The sequence below is a fragment of the Gallinula chloropus genome (assembly GCF_964237585.1).
Source record: "Gallinula chloropus genome assembly, chromosome: 4".
NCBI classification, from domain to species: domain Eukaryota; kingdom Metazoa; phylum Chordata; class Aves; order Gruiformes; family Rallidae; genus Gallinula; species Gallinula chloropus.
In genome coordinates, this window is record NC_140088.1 from 82,708,834 (window position 1) to 82,730,724 (window position 21,891).

At 49.7% G+C, this 21,891-nt stretch overlaps 1 protein-coding gene across 1 annotated transcript in view; it reads left to right on the plus strand.

Annotated features, from left to right (window-relative positions):
- Positions 1-21,891, plus strand: part of DYSF (dysferlin) — a gene marked incomplete at its 5' end in the record, with an annotated part of 98,029 nt that overhangs the window by 50,023 nt on the left and 26,115 nt on the right. The window contains 6 exons of the mRNA XM_084263282.1: positions 12,373-12,471; positions 13,211-13,339; positions 14,379-14,534; positions 16,362-16,453; positions 18,651-18,821; positions 19,383-19,525. Coding sequence (XP_084119408.1) covers positions 12,373-12,471; positions 13,211-13,339; positions 14,379-14,534; positions 16,362-16,453; positions 18,651-18,821; positions 19,383-19,525 — 790 coding nt within the window. The remainder of the gene's footprint in view (positions 1-12,372; positions 12,472-13,210; positions 13,340-14,378; positions 14,535-16,361; positions 16,454-18,650; positions 18,822-19,382; positions 19,526-21,891) is intronic.

The following is a 21,891-nucleotide window of genomic DNA, read 5'->3' on the forward strand; positions in this document are numbered from 1 at the left end:
CTGGCTCATCCCATTTACACCTGCAAACTTCCCTCGCTGCTGGGGTGAGGGTCAGAGTGCTCTGGTGTTCTCTGTCTTTGGGGCACCTCTTGGGCATGCTGACCCAAAGGCGATGGCAGCTGTGCAGGGTGTTTTGGGGCACTTTTGGAGGCCGAGCAGGATTGTGGGGTGCTGGGACCTCTTGCAAATGCAGCTCAGCACCACGCTGAGTGTTGATCCACGTCCCTGGAGTGGTCAAAGGTGGCAGAAGGTGACAGGAGAGGTGGGAGAAGGGGGACAGCCCGCTTCTTCTCCAAGCCAGTCCCGAAACCTGCTCCTCATTAGGCTAATTTGGAGCGAGGCCGGCGGCTCTGTTGCTGTGTGTACGCCATGCCCTGGCACAGCAGGGCTGTTTAAATTGCAAACAAGAATTAATCCCCTCCTCAGATGTGGCGGGGCATCGCGGGAAAGCTGTCGCTCCGTGAGCCGCGCCCCGTCACCGCAGGCGCCGCAGGATCTGGCCCTGCTCCCCCCCCATCTCCTCCCACCCCAGCACAAGCAGCTTCTGGCAGGAGGGTAGTGAGGAAGAAACGCACCAAAGGCCATGGGGGCCCGTTTCAGATGCCTGCAGCCACTCAGGGCCAGGCTGGTGGGTTCCTGGTGAGCAGGTTGTGATGGGAGGAGGGGAAGGAGTCGTCCCTCACCCTCCTCCAACTCCCATCCCTTCCAAAGCTTTGTTGGGGATGCTCTTGTCCAAAGACACTTTCTGCTTTTCCCCCGGTTTTTAAAGCCTGTGCAGTATCTGAGTGCTCCTGCAGGAGGTGTAGGAACTTCTGATGATGTGCCAGATCCAGGTCTGTCTACCTGTCTTTTGAGTTACATCCTGCCACTCCTTCTTCTTTGGAAACTTGTCTACTTTCTATCCAAATTCATGGAAAAATGCTGTTTCCTTGGCTTTGAAGTTCTTCCTTAAGACTTTGAGGTGCTCCCTGTCCCAGGGGAGACCCTTACACACATGGATCAATGCTCTGTCCTCTGTACAGCTGTTGCTTCATCTACTACTTGCTTTGAAAATCAGGACTGCTGTTGTGTCTGTGGCAGGTTGGGATCCATCACAAGGACCTCGTGTTCTCCCAGCAGTGGGGTTGTAACTCTGCTAGAATTAGAGCTCTGCAACCCAGGGGTGGCTCTTGGTGGCCAGGGTCTTGCCTGGCAGGAGGAAAAGAGGTTTCCTACTCACCTGGAGGCAAAAGAAGCATTTTGGGAAAGTGACAACCAGAAAATGGGGTCCCTGTCAGGTAACAGGGGGCTGTTGGCATCTGAATTCGATGTGTTTCTCTGTCACTCTTTGCTTCTCAGTGGAGATGCTGTGGAGCGAGGAGAGCAGTTACTGGGTTTGGAGCTACAGATGGGGGAAGATGCATCTTCCCCAGCGTTGGTCCCTCTCTTTGTGCTGCTGGATCCATGGGCACGGAACATCCCAGTCTGAGTCCCAGCAGGGAGGAAGCTATGGTCTTGTTTTGTCTGGGGGTGGAGAAGGTGGTGATGGTGGATCCTCTGTGAGATCCCCAAGGCTGGCCCAAGGTCTGGCTGTCCAAAAGCTCTTGCTGAGCATTGCCTGCAGGTGGTCCTGGGTGTTTTTCCCTTCTAGATATGTGCTCTCCCAGGCAGCTTTTGGCTGAGGTGTGCCAAAGTCAATGTGTAAAAAACCCTAGTCCACCTTCCCATTCCTGTGTTCAGACCTCATCATTAAGCTTGGTCCAAGGATTAGCAGAACATCCAGGAAGGCATTCATGGGCAGTGGGTGCAGAGGGGAGAGGTGAGCAACCTTCTGGCTCCTGAGGATGCCTGTGAAGAAGAGGATGGCTGTGGAAATGAGTGAGGGAGGGGCAGGTGAAGGGGAGCACCTCTGGCCTCACCAAAATTAGGTCCCTCAGCCTTAGGTCGCAGAGTGAAATGAGGTGAGCTCCAGCCCATATTTGACTTTCCTTTAACCAAAATAAATGACACCACGTGTCACACTGTGTCATTTTTATTTCTTAAATGTCCAGCAAAGGTCAGAAAAATATTTCCCTTGCAGTGTCCCCAGCCCTGAAGGCAGGTCCTTCTTCCCCAAAACCAGCTGTGGTCAGTAGAAGTGATGATCCAGGTTTCCTGTGATGCTCCAGAGGCTGGTACGGGTGGAGCAGCTCAGCTCATCCCTCCAGGGAGACACTGAGCTCAACAGGGCTCTGTGGGGCTGCAGCTCTGCCAGACCTTGCTGGGACTCCATCATGATGTTGGGGAACCCACTCAGGTCATCCATTTGGGGACCAAACCTGGGGATGGGGACATGCAGATGTGTACACAGCTGTATGCAGCACTTGCTGCTCAGGGGCTGCAGAGGTCCCTGCGGCTGCCCAGGGCTCTGGGCTCTGTCAGAGGAAGGAGTGAGACAGAGGTTTGCAGCTGGAGGGACCCCAGCTCTGCAGTAAATCCTTTGTTCCCTTGGGGCAGTTTGAAGCCTCCTGAAAGCATCTGCAGACACGGATCGAACTCAGGGAATGGTTTAAATGGGATGTGAGAGGGTGAGAAGGGGAGAGGGACGTGGCAAAGCCCAAACATCACTTGCAGCAGTTTCAGACTTGGACATTTCTTTACTGAAACAAGCATTTCACAAACACAACACCCTGCCATGAGCTGAGTTATTCACTTTGACTCCAGATTAGTGCTTCTCTCTTTGCTTGTTTGTCTTTCACTTTCCCCCTTTGTTTTGGGAGTGGAGGAGGAGGAGGGGAAGGGAGCTTGTTCCTGGAAAGCCAGACCAAAATTTCCAACATCTCCCTGCATAACCTCTGAGCTTTGGGTACAGTTCCTCCCATGCCCACCCTCTCCTGGTGCTGGGCATGAGTTGTGATGACTTTCAGGTGGTCTGACACCCCACAGACATCGGGGTTCCTCTGCCTTGCTCTGGGGCCAGGTTGGGAGGCTGAAGGAGTCGTCCCAGGTTTCAAAGCTCGTCCTACCCTTTCCTCCTGGGAAGGGTGATGGATCCCAGGCCAGAAGCCCATGCCTGGGGCTGCAGCCTCTGTAGCACTTGCCCTTCCACTGGTGACCTTGGAAGCAGGAGCCAGGACTGTTCCTGCCTGTGCATGGGTGTGTTTCACTGTGTGGCTCCAAAGCCTTTCTCCCTCCTTGCCAAGCCTGGCTTTGGTCCCTCCTCTGACGGATGACTGGAACAAAGGATCACTTTGTTGTCCTCATCTGAAGTCGAGCAAACAAGCAGACGCAGAGCCCCTCTGCTCTGAGGTTGCCGAGTGCGCTGTCCACCTCGTCCAAGTGGGGTGAGAAGTTCAGCCCAAGGTCTGTTTGAAACAAATCTGTGTGCACATGAACTGCAAACACCATGGTCACCCAGTGCACGGAAAAGCAGCTCATAAAGCTCAGAGAACAGGAGTTTCTCTGTAGCAAGGTTTCCTGGGCTAAGCCTTTCCATGTAGCTTCTCTAGGAAAGGCACAGCAAGCAGGATTTGGTTGGGCCTGAGTGTTCACAAGTTGGCTGTGGGATTTTTTGGGGGGGGTCCAGGCCTGGATCTGCCTGTATTCCTGCTTGCTCTGCACCTGGTTCTCCATGCTCTTTCCTGGGTCCTCATCCCCATGGGATGCAGAGCAGGAAGGACAACCCCTCTGCAGCCCCAAGGGATGAGCAGGTCTTTGTTTCTTCTGCTAAAATTGTCATGGAGGAGACGTTTCCCATGGAGGAGATGCTGTCCTGCACTGAGAAGTATTAACAGCTTTTCTGTAACGTGAGGTTTTGCTGCTGTTTCCCTTTAATATCCCATTTTGATGAAGATCAATGAAATCCCAAACCCCATTCTCGTGCCAAGGATGCCTTGACCAGGGAGACCACAACCTCACAGCCCAGGGGAGGGGAAAGGCAGCACTTCTGGGTTCGTTCATTTTATTTCTCCTGAATTGTGCTTTTGCTGATGTATGTTGAACATTGTTCCTCTAACCTCATTGATAACCAATCATTTTAATTTGTAGCTTGCGGAGGGTATGACCAGCTCAGCACTAATTAACATACCAGCTTCTTGGGCCCAGCCTCATGTATGTATTGCCTAATTTCTAACTTACTTGCTTGATTAATGTGTCTTGTTTTTCTTTTTTAATTATATATATCCATATATATTTTTTTCAAGATCTGAAAAAATGGAAGCAGCTTGTTTTGTGAAAGAGCATGGTTTGGGAGGAGGGCTGAGGAAGCCTCCCCCCTCTCATCCTTGTGGACCCAGCAGATTTATGTCTGTGCTTGAGATGTGTCTTCCCAACATCCTATGGCTTTCCTGTGCATGCCAGCAGAGCCTGGTAGTTCAGAGGAGATGGTGTATCCTAGATGACTGCAGTGGCCTTGTAGAGGACTTGGTGGAATTTCTGTGCTCCTCTATGTGCTAGCTCAGGGACCACAGGTCCTAGGCATTGTGTTGGTGTAAGGTGAACTAAGAAGGTGGTGTCCTGTGACGAGGAGGAGGGTTTCACCCCAAGGAAGGTTTCTTCTCATTGGCAGGACTTTGCACAGTCCTGGTTCTTGCAGGTATATAGCCTGGTGCCCTTAAAGCATGGGGACAAACAAGAAGATGCCAGGCAATGCCCAAGCAGTGACAGCTCCCTCCTTGCAAAGTGCCTCCTGAGCTTTTTGTGCATTTTTCATCCCAAAACCAGATGTTGGGCTGTTCCTGGGTGTTGTAAGAAGGGCAGCAAAGCTTCTTTGCCTTCTCAGGGCTGAGACTCCAGCTCTTCCTGGTACCCCAAATTCACCCCTAGCAGGGTTGTGACCCTGGGGCTCTTCACCCCTCTTAGATCCCTCTTGATACCAGTCCATGAGTCACAGACATGGGCTGTTCCAGCCTCTCACCTCTTTCAGGGCAGAATTAATTGTGTTTCTTTCCACTTCTTCACTGCAATAAACTGGCAGAAGCCGGAGCGGTGCCCGTGTGCTTCAGCCCCGGGGTGTAAACCACCGGTGAGTCAGCCCAGACCTTTGGAAGAAGGTCAGCTTGAAGGTGTTATTTATACTGTGGTTTTGGGAGGAATAGTCTCTCCCTTTGAGGTCTGACTGTGTGGGATGGAAGGAAAGATAAAGTTGGCTTTTGCTGGCAGAAAATAGAGTAGAAATCGAGCAAGCTGAGCATGTGGGGTCAGAGATGGATTGTGGCTGCTCATGGTAGTTGTACCTTTTGTATGTAGGAGCTCCTGAGGAGCATCTTTGTAGGTTTGGCATAGGGTTGGAGGCATGTTAGCCTCCAACCTGTCCCTCTGTAATTTATAGGTATGTGCTTTGTTGTCACTGCGTGCATCTCTCCAGTACCCCCTTAATTCTCTGTACCCACATAATACTGTTCATTGGCGTAGCACGGGGAAGACAGATGGGTGGCTGGTGCTGGGATGCAGACTATGGAAACAAAAGCTCCATAAATAGCCTCACACTCCCCTCCCCACTCATCAGCATCTTTAATTTACATTAATATGTTTTTGTTTTAGTTCAAATAAAACTTTGGGGGGGGGGGGGAAAGAAAAAAGAAAAGGAAAAGGGGAAAAAAAAAGCTGCAAACTATTAATTTAAACTAAAAGCAATGGAATATTAGGCAGGAATAAACCCATTCTCCTGGCCTTCAGCAGGACCCTACAAGAATGTGATTAAATGTAATAAACCTCATGTCGCAGAGAACTGCTGATGCCTCCTGGGGGAAACCAGCCTGTTTTGGAAAGCAGGTCACCAAGACGTCTTCCTCCCAGTCTCATTCTCCTTTATAGCTGGGGAGCTTCGCACGAGAGCGGGAGCTGTGGAATGAGGCAGAGGCACTGCAGCTGGGGAAATGTTAGGAAAAAAGCTTTTACAGCCAAAAAAATTCCAGCCTGGTGTGGAGTATGTGAGGGAGCTCCTGAACTTCCCCAGGTTCTGCCTCTTAAGAGTGGTGTTAATGACCTGGAGGAGGGTGAACACGATGGGAGATGGTGGGCTTGCCTCTCATGGAGAGCTGAACTCGCACACCGGTCTGCCCAGCTCCTTGGTGGAGTCTGCAGGAGATACTTGATAACCCTTCACCTCGAGCGTGTTGGTTATTGGCTTCCCCAGCAGTGTGTGCTGAGAAAAGCCTTTAAAATGCTCAGATCAGCCACAGATGACATGAGAGTGACCAGGATGAGATCCTGGTGACCTTAATTTGGGAGAGCGGGGGGGACAGCAGGACAGAGGAGGACCTATGCACACCATCAGCAGAAGGTGCAAGATGCCTCTTGCTAAGATCAGAGCCTGTATTTAGTCAGCTGAATAAAGACTAAAGCTCAAGTAGAAGTAATATAAATGCCACCACCAGAGCTGGTCACACTGGTATCTCTTTATAAACAAGGGACTGTGAAGCTCTTTATGCCTTTGGTCTGTTTTTGATATGTGCCTCAAGAGCAATATCAAAGATGGTGGAGGACTAGAACATCTCTCTTATAAAGAAAGGCTGAGGGACTTAGTGGTCACAGTACTGAGCTTGACTGAGCTCAAGAAGTGTCTAATGGATGCTCTCAGTCACATGCTCTGACTTCTTTGTCCCTGTGTGGAGCCAGGAGCTGGACTTGATGACCCTTATGGGTCCCTTCCAACTCAGGATATTCTGTGATTCTATGACTTGGGACTTTTTAGCCCAGAGGGGAGAAGACTGAGGAGGATCCTATCAATGCTTATAAGTACTTCAGGGGTGGGTGTCAGGAGGATGGGATCAGTCTTTTTTCAGAGGTGCCTAGGGACAGGACAAGAGGCCATGGGCACAAATTTGAATACAGGAAGTTCCACCTGAACTTCTTTACTGTGAGGGTGGCAGAGCCCTGGGACAGGCTGCCCAGAGAGGTTGTGGAGTCTCCATCTCTGGAGACATTTAAAACCCTCCTGGACACTGTCCTGTGCAGCCTGCTTGAGGTGATCCTGCTCTGGCAGGGTGTTGGACTAGATGATCTCCAGAGGTGCTTTCCAATTCTGGTCATCCTGTGAGTCTGTGATTTAATGGAAACTGTTTGGGGCAGTTTCCCATCCTTCTCCTTTTCTACAGAGCATAATATGAGGGGAGACGAATCCCAAGCAGGGTCCCTATGTGCCAGATAATAAATAATAATAAAATGTGATTGTTAAGGGCAAGAGGAAAATGCAGATATGTTTCTGAGGAGTAACTTTAACATGTCAACAGATGCAGCTTGTAATTACCAGAAAGCTGCTTGTGCAAGCAAAGGATGAGCATGGTATGTTTGGGGAGGATATGCTGTGTTGTGCAAAGCCCCTGTTTGTCACCAAGGGGCTTTGTGGGCCTTAATCCCCTTTGGGATTGTCCATGTCTCCTCCAACCTGCTCAGGTTTGGGACAGAAGGGCCAGACAGGGTCCTTTTCCTGACAAGTCCAAATGAGTTCTTAAGTCCTGCTGAGTGAAAATGTGGGGTGTGTGTGAAAGCCCCGATTTTAGTGGTTGGTGGTGGGAGCAGAGTGGTCACAGGTTTGCAGGAACATCCTTTGCAGAGGACCTCCTGCATGGTTAATGCCCACGCAGCTCCTGCCTTCACAGCTGTCAAGTGGTGTGAGCAAGGTCTCCTTGCTGGACCAGTAGCAGGAGTCAGGTGGTTCATGAGCATCCTCTAGAAAGGAGGAGCCCTTGGACACCTCTGAGCTACGAAACTGCAATGAGGAACCCTCAGTTCTCCCTGGAGAAGCACTATAAGGTGCTGTTATTCCTACCATGATTTTGGCTTGTGATGCTTGGGTTGTAAGAAATACAAATAACCCACCAAATGACAAGTTAGTAACGCTCACCCAAGCCAAAGGGACAAAGGAAAAAAAAAGGGAAAGAAAAGAAAAATAGAACAAGAAAGTCAGAATCTGTAAACTATTTGGAGTAATTGGTTATTTGCTGTGTTTGCTAGCTCCAAATCAGAGAGCACATTTTACGGCTTATCCTGTTACTTTGAGTTGGAACAGCTCTTGGTGTTGGATATCTCCTGCTGACAACAGTCGCCAACCCGCTCTGCAGCCCAGCATTGCCCTGGCACGTTCCTGGCGTCTTTTTTACTCCTGGTGTTTCGTGCATACTTGGACATACTGGCTTCTGGTGAAACTTAGTCCTTATCATCACCTTACAGGTGAGGGAAACTGAGGCATGGACAGGTTAACATCCAGAGAGCATAACCAGGAGACCATGGCAAGCATGATCTACATGGTAAGCTGGGTTTCCAGCAGCTGGGGGTGTGGGGGAACCATCCCCAAATATAAGCCAGAGGAAGAACGGTGGTGAGAAGGTGTGTGGGTGGCTGCCTTCAGGTGAATTTGGCTAAAGGATTGGACAGGATGGGAAAAAAATCCACTGCAAACAGTTTTGTCTGTTTCTGAGCAAAATGAACAGCACATTGAAAGAAAAAAAAACCTGGTGAAACAGCCAGAAATGGATAATTTCTCTTTATGAACATCTGACAGTTCACAGCTTGAGGGTTAGCAGAAGGATAAGCCAAGTCCTCTCACTGGACACGTAGTTTTTCCCCTCCTCTCTCCAGCAGTGCCTTCTGCATGGTGCTGCTCAGAACTGCTGTGGGTCCCTGGGACAGACTGAAGGATCCACGGCTAACTCAAGGATAACCCCACAGACAGACCCCTCCTGGGGAGAGGCTGAAGTTCAAGGATGTGGGAAGGTTGTTAACATGAAAAAGGCTTCCCCCCAGCTCTTGAGGTCTGCCAGGCGGGAGGTCCCAATCCCAGTTTGTGACAATTCCACCCCAGTCACACGGTCTCTGAGCAGGAACATCTGATTTTGTCAGTGATGGAGCCCCTCAGCTTGGGCAGCAGAACATGATGTGCCTTCCCCAGTGTGGGGGTAGCTGGCACCTTGCTTGGGTGGTGGACGACTTGATGGGCTTCGCTGTGGTTGTTTCATTGCAAATACCTCCCGTGGCAGTGAGAAGCTCAGCTTCCTGCCTGGACGTGCTGACCTGTGGAGCAACGCTAGGCAGAGCAGCGGAGGGATTTAGGATGTGGTCAGAGAAATCCCAAGGAGCAGAGCTGTGGTGTTTAAAGACATTTTTGTGTTCCCCAGCTGCTTGCTATGGCCTCTCCACGGGAGTTTTCTGTGCCTGTGGGAGGACGGGGCTGGGCTGGGTTAGTTTAGTCGGGTAATGAGCTGAGCTGAGCTGAGCTGAGCTGAGCTGAGCTGAGCTGAGCTGGCTGCCTTTGTGCTGGAACAGATGAGGATGCTAATACCACCCTCTCCAAGGCCACCATCTCCTACAAAAGTGTGGTAACAAGCAGCTGGGGAGCTGCATCTATAAATGTCCGAGCTGTTTCCAGAGGGATCTTCTTGTCCCAGCCACAGAGCTTTCCCATGGGCAGAAATCTGCCTCCCAGATGTGAGGTGCAAGCAAATCTGGGAGTGAGGCAGCGAATTTAGCTTCATTAGAGGCAGCATTCATTATTGCTGTGATTATCTGTAGTCCCACAGGGAAAGGTGTGTTAATCACTGTGAGAGCAAGCAGAAGTATTAAGACTTCAGTTGTCTCATGCCTGCTGTGGTCTCCTGGATGGTAACCTGTCAGTGCCTCAGTTTCCCTCACCTGTAAGGTGATGGCAAGGACTAAGGTTCACCAGAAGTCAATATGTGTTCACCTTGCTCCAGGCTGTTTCGACTTGTGATGTGAAGAATGGGTTTCCTGGATGAGCCCAGACCACTGCTATCCCTGTCTGGGATGGGATGGGCTTGGAGCCGCAGGAAACCCTGGATGGTGGGGAAAAAAGTTCTCTGTCTCAGCCTCCTGAGTCAGAGAACTGTCTCAGGACAAAAATGAGGTTAAAATTGATGCACTTTCCCCTGGGTGAGACAAAATGAGGCTGAAAACATCCCAGGAACTGCTTGAACAACACAGTTCTGCATTTTTGGGTCCAGGGGAAGGAACAGTCTCAACAGCAGTGTTCAAACCCTGAGTGAAAGTCCTGTGTGGTGTTCAGGCACAGCCTAAACCTCCTCCCCTACTACCTGAAGGTGGTAAGTAGATGTGGGGGGCTGCTGGCTCTGCTGAACCCAAAGCCGGATCCAGCATGGCCTTGAGGCTGCATCTGAAGACCCAGATTCAGCAGGATTTGCACACTTGACTGAAGCTAAGCACAAGTCTTGGTGCTTTTGCTGTGTCCAAGCCATAATCCCAGAAATGTTTCAAGTGGGAAGCTGCAGCCTGCTGGTGAAATTCGGGGTTTAAAGGCAATTTTAAAAAAATAATAATCTGAATTGCTGGAAACACTGTGATTTGGCCACAAGACATTCCTCTCTTCTGGGATGCCCCCCCTGGAAGGGGGTCTCCTACTCCCCCTTTCCCGGATGCTCATGAGATGGATGAAACGGTCCCATTTGGGCTCTTGCTTGGAGAAATGGCCCTGGATCCTCTTCTGCTGCTCTCTTGTTAAGTGCTGACTTTCCCATTTCAGCAGAAAATGCCAAAGCCGGACATAAAGCTGGTCTCATCTCTGTCAGCACAGAGAGGGAAAGTCTTTGCAATCCTGCTCCAGTCTCAGGGCACTGGGGATGCAGGTGCCAGCCCATGTTATGGTGGTCCCTGCTGTGTGGGAGTGGTGGACATGAGGGAAGAGGGAGGGAGCTGGGGTGGTGGGGGAGGCAGCAGATCTTCTGATAAGCATGACAGCGACTTGCTGCCTCTGAGTGAGCGTCTCCATAAGCCAAAATGTTATCCATTGGTCACTTGATGGGAAATCTATCTGCAAGTGATGCTCCCCTGTGGCTCTGTGCCCCATCACATCACCGTGGGGGCCAGGATGAAGTTGGAGAGGACGTGCAGGGTGCTGCAGTTCCCTCAGCCATCTGCAGAAGATCCCACCAGGGCTCAAGGCATGGATCCCAACTGTGAGGACCACCCTGTACCGTGTCCAGGCAGTTTTGGCTGTCACCTGGTTGCTCAGTGAAACCCCTGAACCCCATCACTTGCGTGGTGGAGCTGTGGCTGTCCCTGCCTTTCCCATTTGCAGGCAGATGGATTAGTGTCCTTGGGTCCCTCACTATTAACATTCCATCTGCTCCCCCTGCCTCCTTGTTGGTTTCTTTTTTTCTTCTTTTGGTAATCAGTGGAAATGTCTAACCAGATTCTTTGTCTTGGGGCTGCAGAAGATACCGTGGGTAAGTCATCAGATTAGTTTAAGTGCTTTCTTTGTAACTCAGCACCTGTGGAATGTCGCAGTAAAGCCACGATGGTCAGAGTGGAGCTTTTTAAACAATAAAACAGGGGAAGTGATGAAAGGATTTTTTTTTTCCTTTCAAAAAAAAAAAAAGGGAGGCAGCAGAGGCCTCAGAGTTAATTTATGTAATATTTCTATTAAAAACAATGTCTATTCAAGACAGCAATTTAAAGCCTGTACCGTTGGCTTAAAATATAAATCCAATAAACCTCTATTATGATTCCTCCATTAGGTCAGTGTGATGGAATTTTGTGGACTTCTAAAATAAGACATCATTATTTTTCAGGAATGTTTCATGAATCACAGTCAGAGCCCCTTCATCTTGGCTTGTATAAATCTGAAAAATGGTGCTCTTATAAAATATATACATTTGCTGAAGCCAGTAGCCAGCTTTCTTCTTGGAAGAGCATCCTCAGAGCTGAAATCCAGTTTGCATAGCAGATGAGGCAAATGGTCCTTAATGGCATTGTGGCTGTGGCATTTTGTGGTTGTTGTATGAGATGTATGAAATGTATGACGTTGTATGAGACGTGTGATGTTGTATGAGATGTGCCTGTTTCTTTGAGAAGAGAGGTATGTCCTTCCTGGGAGAGCTGCAGCACCTGAGGACCACCTTGTTTCAGTGGAAGTAGCATCTGTGCATTTATTTGGATGGAGAGGTTGGGTGGTGCCAGGACATGAACCAGAAAGACAAACCCCAAACCTTTTCCAGGCAAGGCCTAAACTGGGGGCTGACTTTTGGAGCAGCTTTCACATCCTCTCTGAATTTCAGGGTGTCAGGATGATGTTAGTACCAGAGGTAACTCATCTTGTACCCTCTATGGTCCTTCTCTGAGGTCCTGAGAAGACCACCACCCAAACTCATCCTCCCATGGATAATCATGATCTCTGCTGTCAGGTCTAGGTGCGTGATGCTGTTGTGGCTGCATCCCAAAAATAGGAATGATGCAGAAGCATCCCAAAAGCACCTTGACAACGGGGAGCGAGGAGCTGCAGGTTGGGTTCATGGGACCTTCCTTGCCTCTTCAGGACAGAGACCCACCAAACCCAGGCTGTGCCGTGGGGTTAGCACACAGAAGATCACCTCCAGCAGGGCTGTCAGGGATGGTCGGGGTTTGCTTGTGGAGATGTGTGACTTTGGTATCCTTTGCTGCCAGGAGGAAGAATTCATCGACTGGTGGAGCAAGTTCTATGCGTCCACAGGAGAGAGGGAAAAATGTGGCTGCTATTTAGAGAAGGGCTTTGACACCCTGAAGGTAAGTGTCCTTGGATGGTTCTGGCTCATTGGACCTGCACTCTACATAATGTCTTTCCAGAAGCTTTGATTTTTCGTTTTTGGAGTGTTTAGGCTTTTTTTTTTCCCTTTTGGGACCAAAAAAAAAAAGAAAAGAAAAAAGATAATTCTCCTCTGAGCAGGTACTTTTGTTTTAAAAAAAATAATGATTTTAAAAATTCACTTTTCTTTATAAAATCTTTTCTGGTAACTTTTCACTCTGAAGCCTCAAAAGGCTTTTCTGTGTGCCAGAGGAGGTGGGGAACTGTCATGCTGAGAAGTGCTTGGGAGCAACGAGGAATGCCAGTGATTGCTTAAGGGACAGGGAGATTTCAGTACCTTGTTACAAGAGCTGCTAAAATGAACACAGGAGCCCAAATAGCACTGAAAAGGAGAAGACCTTGCCTGGTCTTAAGGAAAATGTTCCCAGCAGAAAGGTCTCTGATGAAAAACTCTCTGTGAGACCTTGGCTCCCTCTGGGTCTTCTGCAATGTGCTGTTGTTTATTGTAGGGTTGCCAGAGGTCTGTTTTTCATCTCTGTCTTGTGGGGAGGGCGTTCAACAAGGGAGATGGGTCCCAGGACTCTGTCCCAGTGGATGGTACTTCCCCCAGACCAAGGAGCTTGGGTCGAGTCTTGCCTCAAATCAGTGGCGACGTGGTGCTGGTCCCCTTCTACCTGGGAGCAGTCCCTACCCTCACCCTCCCCATCTTTCTCTCCCCAGGTCTATGAGACGGAGCTGGAGAACGTGGAGGACTTTGAGCATCTCTCTGACTTCTGCCACACCTTCAAGCTGTATCGTGGCCGGTTGCAGGACTCAAATGATGACCCTTCAGTTGTGGGGGAGTTCAAGGTATGATGGCCTTTCTACCTGTAGCTGGGAATGCATCCTGAAGGTCTTGCTGCTGACTAGGATGATGCCAATTGACTGGTTGTGGGTAGGACTTAGACGTGGCCTGTAAAAGCAGACCACTGGGTCCAGTCTGCACAACCTGCCCAGGCAGGTCCAGCTGCTGCATTCCCAGCAGCGAGCGCTGGGAGTCTACATGGGCACTGAGGTCTTGCCAGGCCTGTGCTCAGAGCCCTCCCTGTCCAGTGCAGAGGAATGATGTGATGCATCTTTTGCTCTTTTTAACCATGAGCCTGTTTGCAGGAGAAGATGGATTAATTTTTTTCTAGGTTGGGGTTTATTTGGGTTTTTGTTTTAATTCCTGCTCTTAGTCAGCACTGTCCTATCCCAAACAGCACCCAGATAATGATTCCCACCACCATGCTGGGAAGAAATCAGCTCTTGTAAATAAAACACTTGGAAATTTTTGCATTTTCTTTCTCCTCCTGCTATCCCTCTCTCAGGAACCAGTTGCCCCACTCAGGAACCCTTAAAACTGTCCCAGCAGAGAAAGTCTCAGCCTAAACCTTCAGGGGTCCGATTTGTAGCAAGGCTCCTTCACCCCTCTTTAGTAGCATCAAAACTCCAAGGACAGTGAGATGGATGTAAAGGACAAACAGGCTGGAGTGGCTCTGTGCAGGCTTACAGCAGAGTTTGCGTTGACATTCAGGGGTGAATGATACACCACCCTGCTCCTGGATCCATGAAGAGGCCTTGACAGGACATGGTCTGGTCTAGTAGGTAGAAGAAGGTCAGGATCTGGGCTCTGTCCCTAGAACTGTAGCAGCTGTAGATTCCCCATTCCTGGAAATGTTCAAGGTCAGGTTGAACGCAGCTCTGAGTAACCTGATCTAGTTGAGATTGACCTTCAAAGGCCCCTTCCAACCCAAACCATGCTGTGATTCTATACAACCATCCAGACTCTGGTTGCAAGCCTGCTCACATGAGACCCATCTGCACATGAGTGTGTGCAAACACAGCTGAACATGTCTGTCCTTTACAGGGTTCATTCAAAATTTACCCTCTCCCAGATGACCCGCGAGTCCCCGTCCCACCTCGGCAGTTCCACCAGCTGCCGGCCAGAGGACCCCAGGAGTGTCTTGTCAGGGTCTACATCATCCGGGCCTTTGATCTCCAACCCAAGGACACCAATGGAAAGGTATCCTGCTGGGGAAAGCTCTGGTAGACCTCGATGTTGCCTTGTAGGGTGGGGGGGGTCTTTCAATGGGTCAGCCCCAATGGATCAAAAGTTGCATGTATGGCTTAAAATTCCTCAACAATGGTGACAGCAAAAAGGAGAAAATCTACTCCTTCTTTCTGCCTCCACTGCAATATTTGGGAATCCCAGGAGCCAACTCTTCCTCCACCCTGAGGGATTTTTCAGTAGGGCTAGTTAAAATAGTTAAATGAGTGTGTGGGGTTTTTTTTTTTTTTACCCTTGGTGCCAAAGGAAACAAAATCATGTCTTTCACATGACTGCTCTTTGCAAAGCTTTGGCAGTCTGGAAGAAAAATTCAGTGCAAAAAGAAAATTGTGTTTGTTTGAAAAGAAAATGTTCGTTTTGTTTCACTTTGTGAAAAAAAAAAAGCAACAAAACCTCAGAGAAAAAAAAAAAACTGCTTAACTCTCTTTGTGCCACTGGAAAATAGGGAAAAAGTTAAAAGAATCGTGGCAAATACTTTGACAAGAACATCTCCCCCTACCCCTCCTTTTTAATCTGCCCAGTTTTTGAAAATGGACTTGGAATGAAAGTTTTGGATTTCTTAGAAATCTTCCATGAGACTCCTGCAGATCAAAAAAGGGGGAGTTAAAAAAAAATATAATTAAAAATAGCTTTTTTTAACACTGAAAACTGAAACCAATTCAAATTTGACCCAAGGTCTTTCCCCCTGTGCTGTGATGTCTCCTAAAGCTTATCACAGCCAAGGGGAGACAAAAGAAGAGCCCTGTGTGCCCAGTCTGTCCTTCCCTGAGTACTGCTTTTCCATACTTTGCTGCTTAAAAAAAATCTACAAGTCAAGGGAAAGAGATGAGGTGGGTGTTTTTTCCAGGGACTGTAACTGGCCAATATTTTTTCCCATTTGTGTTGGGTTTTTTGTGGGTTTTGTTGTTGTTTTGGGGTTTTTTTTTTGTCTTTTTCTTTTAACTTTATGTGAGCTGAGTAAGTTGGTGAGTCCCTCTGGGTACTGGACATGATGGGTGACATCTTTTAGGTGAAGTTGTTAGGTTTTTTTAATGTATTTATCTTTTTAAATTTCCCCCTGGCCAAAATGCTGACTTGAATTAATTTAACCACTTTTTAAATTTATGCTGGTTTCCCAGAATAGTTTTACTTGTGAGAGAGAAGCTTCAAAACTCACTAAAAATGTAAAAATATCTGATAGGATTTTTAGAGGCACAATGGGGCTTTCTGTTCAAGTGTGCTCCTTTTTTATTATTTTTTTTTTAAATTTATTGCAGCATCTTGGAAATAAATGGGTTTGAACCACAAATTTTGAAACAAAATGCTTTTCCTTTGACATTTTAGTCCCCTACATTTGTAAAGCTATTTTTGAGTAGACCTCAAACTGAAAAAATGATGACTTTGATGGAACCCTGAAATAGGTGACTCAGATGAGATCAGGAACATCCTGAGGATTTCAGAGCAAGCCCAGTCCATCAAAGAAGACATAAGTGGGTTTTCTTTTTTCATGTTCTTTTATTGCTTTTCCATCCTGTGGACCTCAGAAGGTCCTGAGCCACACTTTTGACTGGTCCTTTGTCCGTCCTCAAAAGGAATTACAGCGCAGGTAGCTCCTGCCAATGGTCACAGATTTGTAGTGAGGAGTTAATAATGGTCAAAGTGTCCTATCCTTGAAAATAGGTGTTTGTCAAGGGTGGTGGAAGATCCTGCTTGCAGGGACAAGGGGAGGTAGAGTTATTCCTTCACTGTTGATGCTGCTGTGCAATGACCCTTTCTTGCATTTATTTTCATGACCATCTTTAGTGTGATCCCTATGTGAAGATTTCAGTGGGAAAGAAATCCATAAATGACCAAGAAAATTATCTCCCCTGCACGCTGGAGCCTGTCTTTGGAAAGTAAGTTTTGATTCACTTAGGAGTCCATGTGGGTTTTTTTCATGTCACATTGGGGGAACAAGGCTGGGCCAGCCAGAGCTTCCCATTCCAAACCACCTTCAAGGGCAGGTTAGACTGGACTCTAAGCATCTTGATCTCGTTGAAGATGTCCCTGCTCATTAGAGGAGGGTTGGACTAGATGACCTTTCAAGGTCCCTGCCAACCCAAATCATTCTGTGATTTTCATGGCCAATGTTGCTGAAGTGAGTCTGGCCTTGGGTTGACCACTGTCCAACCCACCATGGCTCATGGTCATCTTCTCCCTGGGATTTGTGAGCTGTGGAGCATGGACTGAGTCTGCTCTGCCAGGAGAGTTGTTTAGACATGAGGCTGCCTTGTGGGGACATCTGCTTCATCCCAGCAATGGCAGAGAGAGTCTGGGGAAACTGCTCCTCAATTAGGCACTTGGGTTAGAAGTCTGAGGAAAAGATGGTGAATAGAGGACTGGTCAATTAGGTTGTGGCACAGGACACCTCAATATCAGATGCTCTGAAAATTATCTAGGAGCACAGTATGGGCTGATTGAGCTGTTTGCCTTGCAGTAGGGATGCAAACATTCTACAAAAGGCAAAAAATAACATCGTTTTCAGAAAAAAATGTATTCATTGGAGTCAGAAAGCAAAGTGGAGGGAGGTGGAGGAAAAGCTGCTGCTCAACCCCCACATGCTGATAGGACTTTAGTCTCCCAGAAAAGCTGGGATTAGACATGGGGGGTTACGCTTCAGCACAGACAGGGGTCAAGCGGTACCCCCACAAGACATCCAGCTGGTTCTCCCGCCAACTCAGGATGTCAACACCATGACACCTCCCCAACTAAGCAAGACAGAGGGGGACATCTGCAAGGATGGAGGAAAAGGGAGAGGGATGGTGAGAGTGATGCTGGTGGGACGGCAGAGGACAGCGTGCGTTAGACAAGCTGTTCCCACCTCTTCTGCCCTATCAAGATGGCAGCTCTGCCTTTCCTATGGTGAACGCAAAGGGGTCGCTCCCTGTCTAGCCTGAGGTCCAGCCACTGGTGGGCCAGGACCTGCTGCCCTTTCACAGAGCCAGAGCCCGGTGAGCTCTGCGGCAGAGTGAGCCCTCCGCGCCCAGCCTGGCTCCCGGCCAGAGGCCGTCTAGACAGCGTGCTGCACCTCCCACCCCGTCTTTAAAGCAAGATGTAAAACTGAGGTCCTGGCTGCTGGCGGCTATTAAACCTCCTGTTTCACGAGCTTTTCCCTGGGCGGCTGGCTGCCGTCCAGCTTTAGCTAATTACTTTCTGCTGACCCCAGTTCCTCCTGCACTCTTAATTGGTGGCATAATCACTCACTTCCCCTCCTTAAAAGCTGCGGCGGGGTGGGTGCTGGTGGTGGGAACTGGATTGGTGTTGCAACACCCAGTGTTGTTTGCCTTTCAGCAGCAGGTGGAGGGGTCCCTGGTAGTGCTGGGTTGGCCCTGGACCATCCTGCATACCCACCTTTCACATGGCAAACATCCGCCAGCACTGGCCCAGTCTGGATAAGGGTGTTGTGTTCTGGTGGGGTCTTGGTGCTTGGTCTCTTTACTTGAAGTGGGAGAGGAAGGTTTGCTCTTGCTTTGGTGTATGTCTGTCTGGGGACTGTGGTGTAATGATGGCAGAGGAGACAGCATGGAGGAAGGGTACTTAGAACAGGGAAGAGAAGGCAAGGAGGCTTTGAGGAGTCAGTCTCATGCAGACCACAGACTTGTCCCAGGTAGTCTTGACTCCTCTTTTGGACATTTGCTCTTTGGTCTCAAAGAGCAGACTGTTTTCCAAATCTGTCACGTCTCCTCCTTTCTCACTCCATGATGAGATGATGATTCCTGATGCTTCCCTGATGCTCTTTTCCCTGGATATTGCAGTGACCATTGACATGTCCAATTAGCTGGTGGAGAAACTACGCAGGGGCCAAGTTTGCTTGAGGTTAATTCAACCAAGCAAAAGAAACCCAGGGCATGATTGCTTTGCTGCATATCCTCAAGTGAAGCCAGTGCAGTACATGACCCATAGTACTGGACTAACGTGGCAAAGATGCGTAGTGGGTGCAGTGTCCTTCCTGGCACTGGTGGGCATGGGGATGGTGTGTGGGTCCGTTTCCCTTGGGGCACTCGGCAGCATGAGCCTCCACCTCATGAGTATTTCTTGGCTTCTGTTGCCCAGGATGTTTGAGCTGAACTGCACCCTGCCCTTGGAGAAGGACTTGAAGATCACGCTCTACGACTATGACCTCTTGTCGAAGGATGAGAAGATTGGGGAGACTGTCATAGACCTAGAGAACCGGTTCCTGTCGAAATATGGGGCGCGCTGTGGCCTCCCCCAAACCTACTGTGTGTAGGTACCCCGGGCGGTGGCTCTCTGTAGCTGCTAGGGCTGCAATAGTGCCAAGCTGAATGTGGGGACCAGACACCTGGGTGATGCCTCAGCCCGTGCATTTGCTGGTCCAGGGCTGTGCCGGGGGGACCTGACCAGTGGTGTAGTTCATGGCAGAGATTTGTCCAGAGACAGGTTCACACCAGAGAAGATCCACATTTGAGGAGTTACCCTGAGCCCTGGCTCTTCTCCAGAAGCATGGAATGCTTCAGATAACAGAAACCTCCTCTGAGAGACTCGGTTAGATCCCTCATGCCTCTTGGGCACACCGTGGTGAGGACACCCCCATGCACAGGGCCAGTGGAAGGGTGACGTGGTGGGTCTGGGGGTTAGGGGTACTGTTGGGACATCCCAGCCCTGCAAGTTGCAGCTGAGTGGGTGTGGGACACGCAGACCTGTTCACCAATGAACACCACCTTCAGAGCTGCCCTCTCTGATGCAATATGCTGTGGTCCCCTTGTTGTGGCTGGGAGAAGTTTTGTCACTTGCTGAGCTGCTGTTTTCCCTCCTGTTTGATTTCAGCTCTGGACCCAACCAGTGGCGAGACCAACTCCGTCCTTCCCAGCTGCTTCACCTCTTCTCCTTGCAGCACAACTACAAGGCTCCAACTTACAAGTCTGACCGGCTTATCTTCAGGGAGCATGAGTACATCCTCTCTGAACTGGGTGAGGTGACAAGGCTGCTTCAGGGTTGCAATTAGTGTTCCTTTATCTGCAACAAGGCATGGAGTTGGGTGGCATGAATGTATCACAGTGGGAGCTTATCATGGAGGTCAGGACTAAGGTGATGGGCACGTTCCCATCCTCCTCACCTTGCTGCCCAAGTTGGCCCTGCATCTTTCCCAAGCGTAGTCTGGTCCCAAAGGCTGCAGCTTGCAGTTGGCCCTGCACCAGCCCCTGGGGCTGAGCCCAGACCTGCAGCGCAGCCGCCTTAACTTCAGCCCTGAGTGACCGCCCTTTGCAGCTCACCCTGAACCAAACGCACGCAGGCTGCGAGCGGCAAAGCCCTTTGCAGCCAGAGAGCCGCCAGCCTGGTCTTCCAGCTGCTGCTTGGGCTGGAGGAGCACTTGTGCTGTTTGCCTCTCTGCGTTTCGGGGCTGGAGTCACTAGAGGGAGACAATATCATGCACACAGCGCCCGGCGCATCACCCCACGGCACAAGCCCTGGCAGGCAAGGTGTGCTCTTGCTGGAAGTGCAAACCCAGCCTTTGCCAGCAAGGAGTAACTATCACCGGGAGCTGGGGAGGCATTTTCTTGTTTGCATGAGAAAAGCCACCAGCACTGACACCTGAAATACCTGGGGCATCAATTCGTGCCTGCCTGACTGGCATCCTCAGGGGCAGAAGTGTGTCTTTTGCAGAAAACTCTGCTTTAAAGCATGGGAGGGGTGTTTTGGCCCAGGGAGGAGGTGAAACCCCATTGTACATCCCAGGAGCTGCAGTTTGACTTTATTCAGGACACTTCAGTATTGTGGAGCCATCAAGGAGGACTGGGCCTGCAGAAGCATAGGAGGACATGACCCAGGGCTGATTCCCATCCCTGCTCAGGGGAATTAAGGCACAAATTCATGGTTCTTCTCTTAGGAGGAGGAATGGGGAAGCAACAGCTCCTTTGCAGCCTCTCGTTATGCAAAAGGTTTTTCAGCAAGGGTTGGAAAGGTGTTAAACCAAGCGGGGTCTTCCCCCCTCTCCTAGCCCCTGCCTTTCACCTTCCTCTGCTTTCATGGCAATCAGTTCAAAAACCAGAACAAAGTCTGATGCTTGACCTCGAGGAGATCTGGAAACCAGCTGTGTTCGCCGAGCAACGTCAGATCTGAACCTGGCGGTATAAAGTGGAGCTATTAAACACGAGAGCATGGCTTTTACAAGCACTGCACCCGGGCCATTATTCCACAACCCCCACATTTGTTGTTTTCTGAGAGGGGCTTTTTCTTTTTCCTGTGTGCACACACACACACCACACACACACACACACACGCACGCCAGGTTTCCACTGCTTGGGAAACAGCCCATATGCCTGAAGTTAACCGCTTCAAGATATTGCCAAGAAAGGAGCTGGGATATATCACCTGAAAGTTGCAGGGCTGTAATAATATTTATGGAGCGCGTTGCATTTCAAACGTCCTCCAAGGTGCGTGGCCTTGGAGCACTGTGGCTGGAAGGCAGCGTCTCAGGGTGATGCCTTCCAACAGTCCCGGTGTGGCATGTGGGCATGGGGAGGCAGGAGCAGGCTCATCCAGGGCCAAGCCTCCAAACCTGGATGTAACAAGCGAGTGATGGAGCAGAGAAGTCAGAAATGTCCATTATGAGTAGGTCTTGTCCAATTCGTTTGCAGAGGGGTTAAGGTCTGGTGTGGTGAGGACTGGCACAGGGACTGGGACTGGCCATTGAGCTATGTTGGCAGTGGCTGTGTGGCCATCCTTTTCCCATCATTTCTCTTTGACCCCAAACCCAGTAGAGAAGAAGCAGGACCCTGTTGGAAGGTCATTCTCACCACACTCCTTTCAGCCCAGCTGAGGATCTATATGGGTTTAAACATTATCCATCACATGAGTGCTTGCAAACTGCACCAGAGCTGACCCTTTCTTCTCCTCAGAGAAGATCTGAGAGCTTTTATCACACCTCTGTTGGGGTGGGAATGGCAGCAGCACAGCTGGAGGCAGCCCCAACTGACTTCAGGGGCCCTGAATCCTTATCAAGATCAATCCTTATCAGAGTGGACTGTCCTTTCCATGAGCCTCAGCTTGGTCCCTGCAAAGTTCCGCTCGTGATCGGAGTGGGGACTTGCAGGAGACTCCCTGTAGGTCCCTGTTCCATCCTGTGGTGGTCCTACAGGGAACAGGATGCTCTGTGCCTTGGAGGGTTTGTATTTGAGGAGCTACTCTCCTCCTGCTCACTACTGGCTGCAGCAAAGCTGGGGGGTTTGTGCTTGCTCCCTTGCAGAGCTTCTATGGTGTGTGTGTGTATGTGTGTGTGTGTGTGTGTGTGAGAGAGAGAGAGAGAGAGAGAGAGATAGAGAGAGATAGAGAGAGA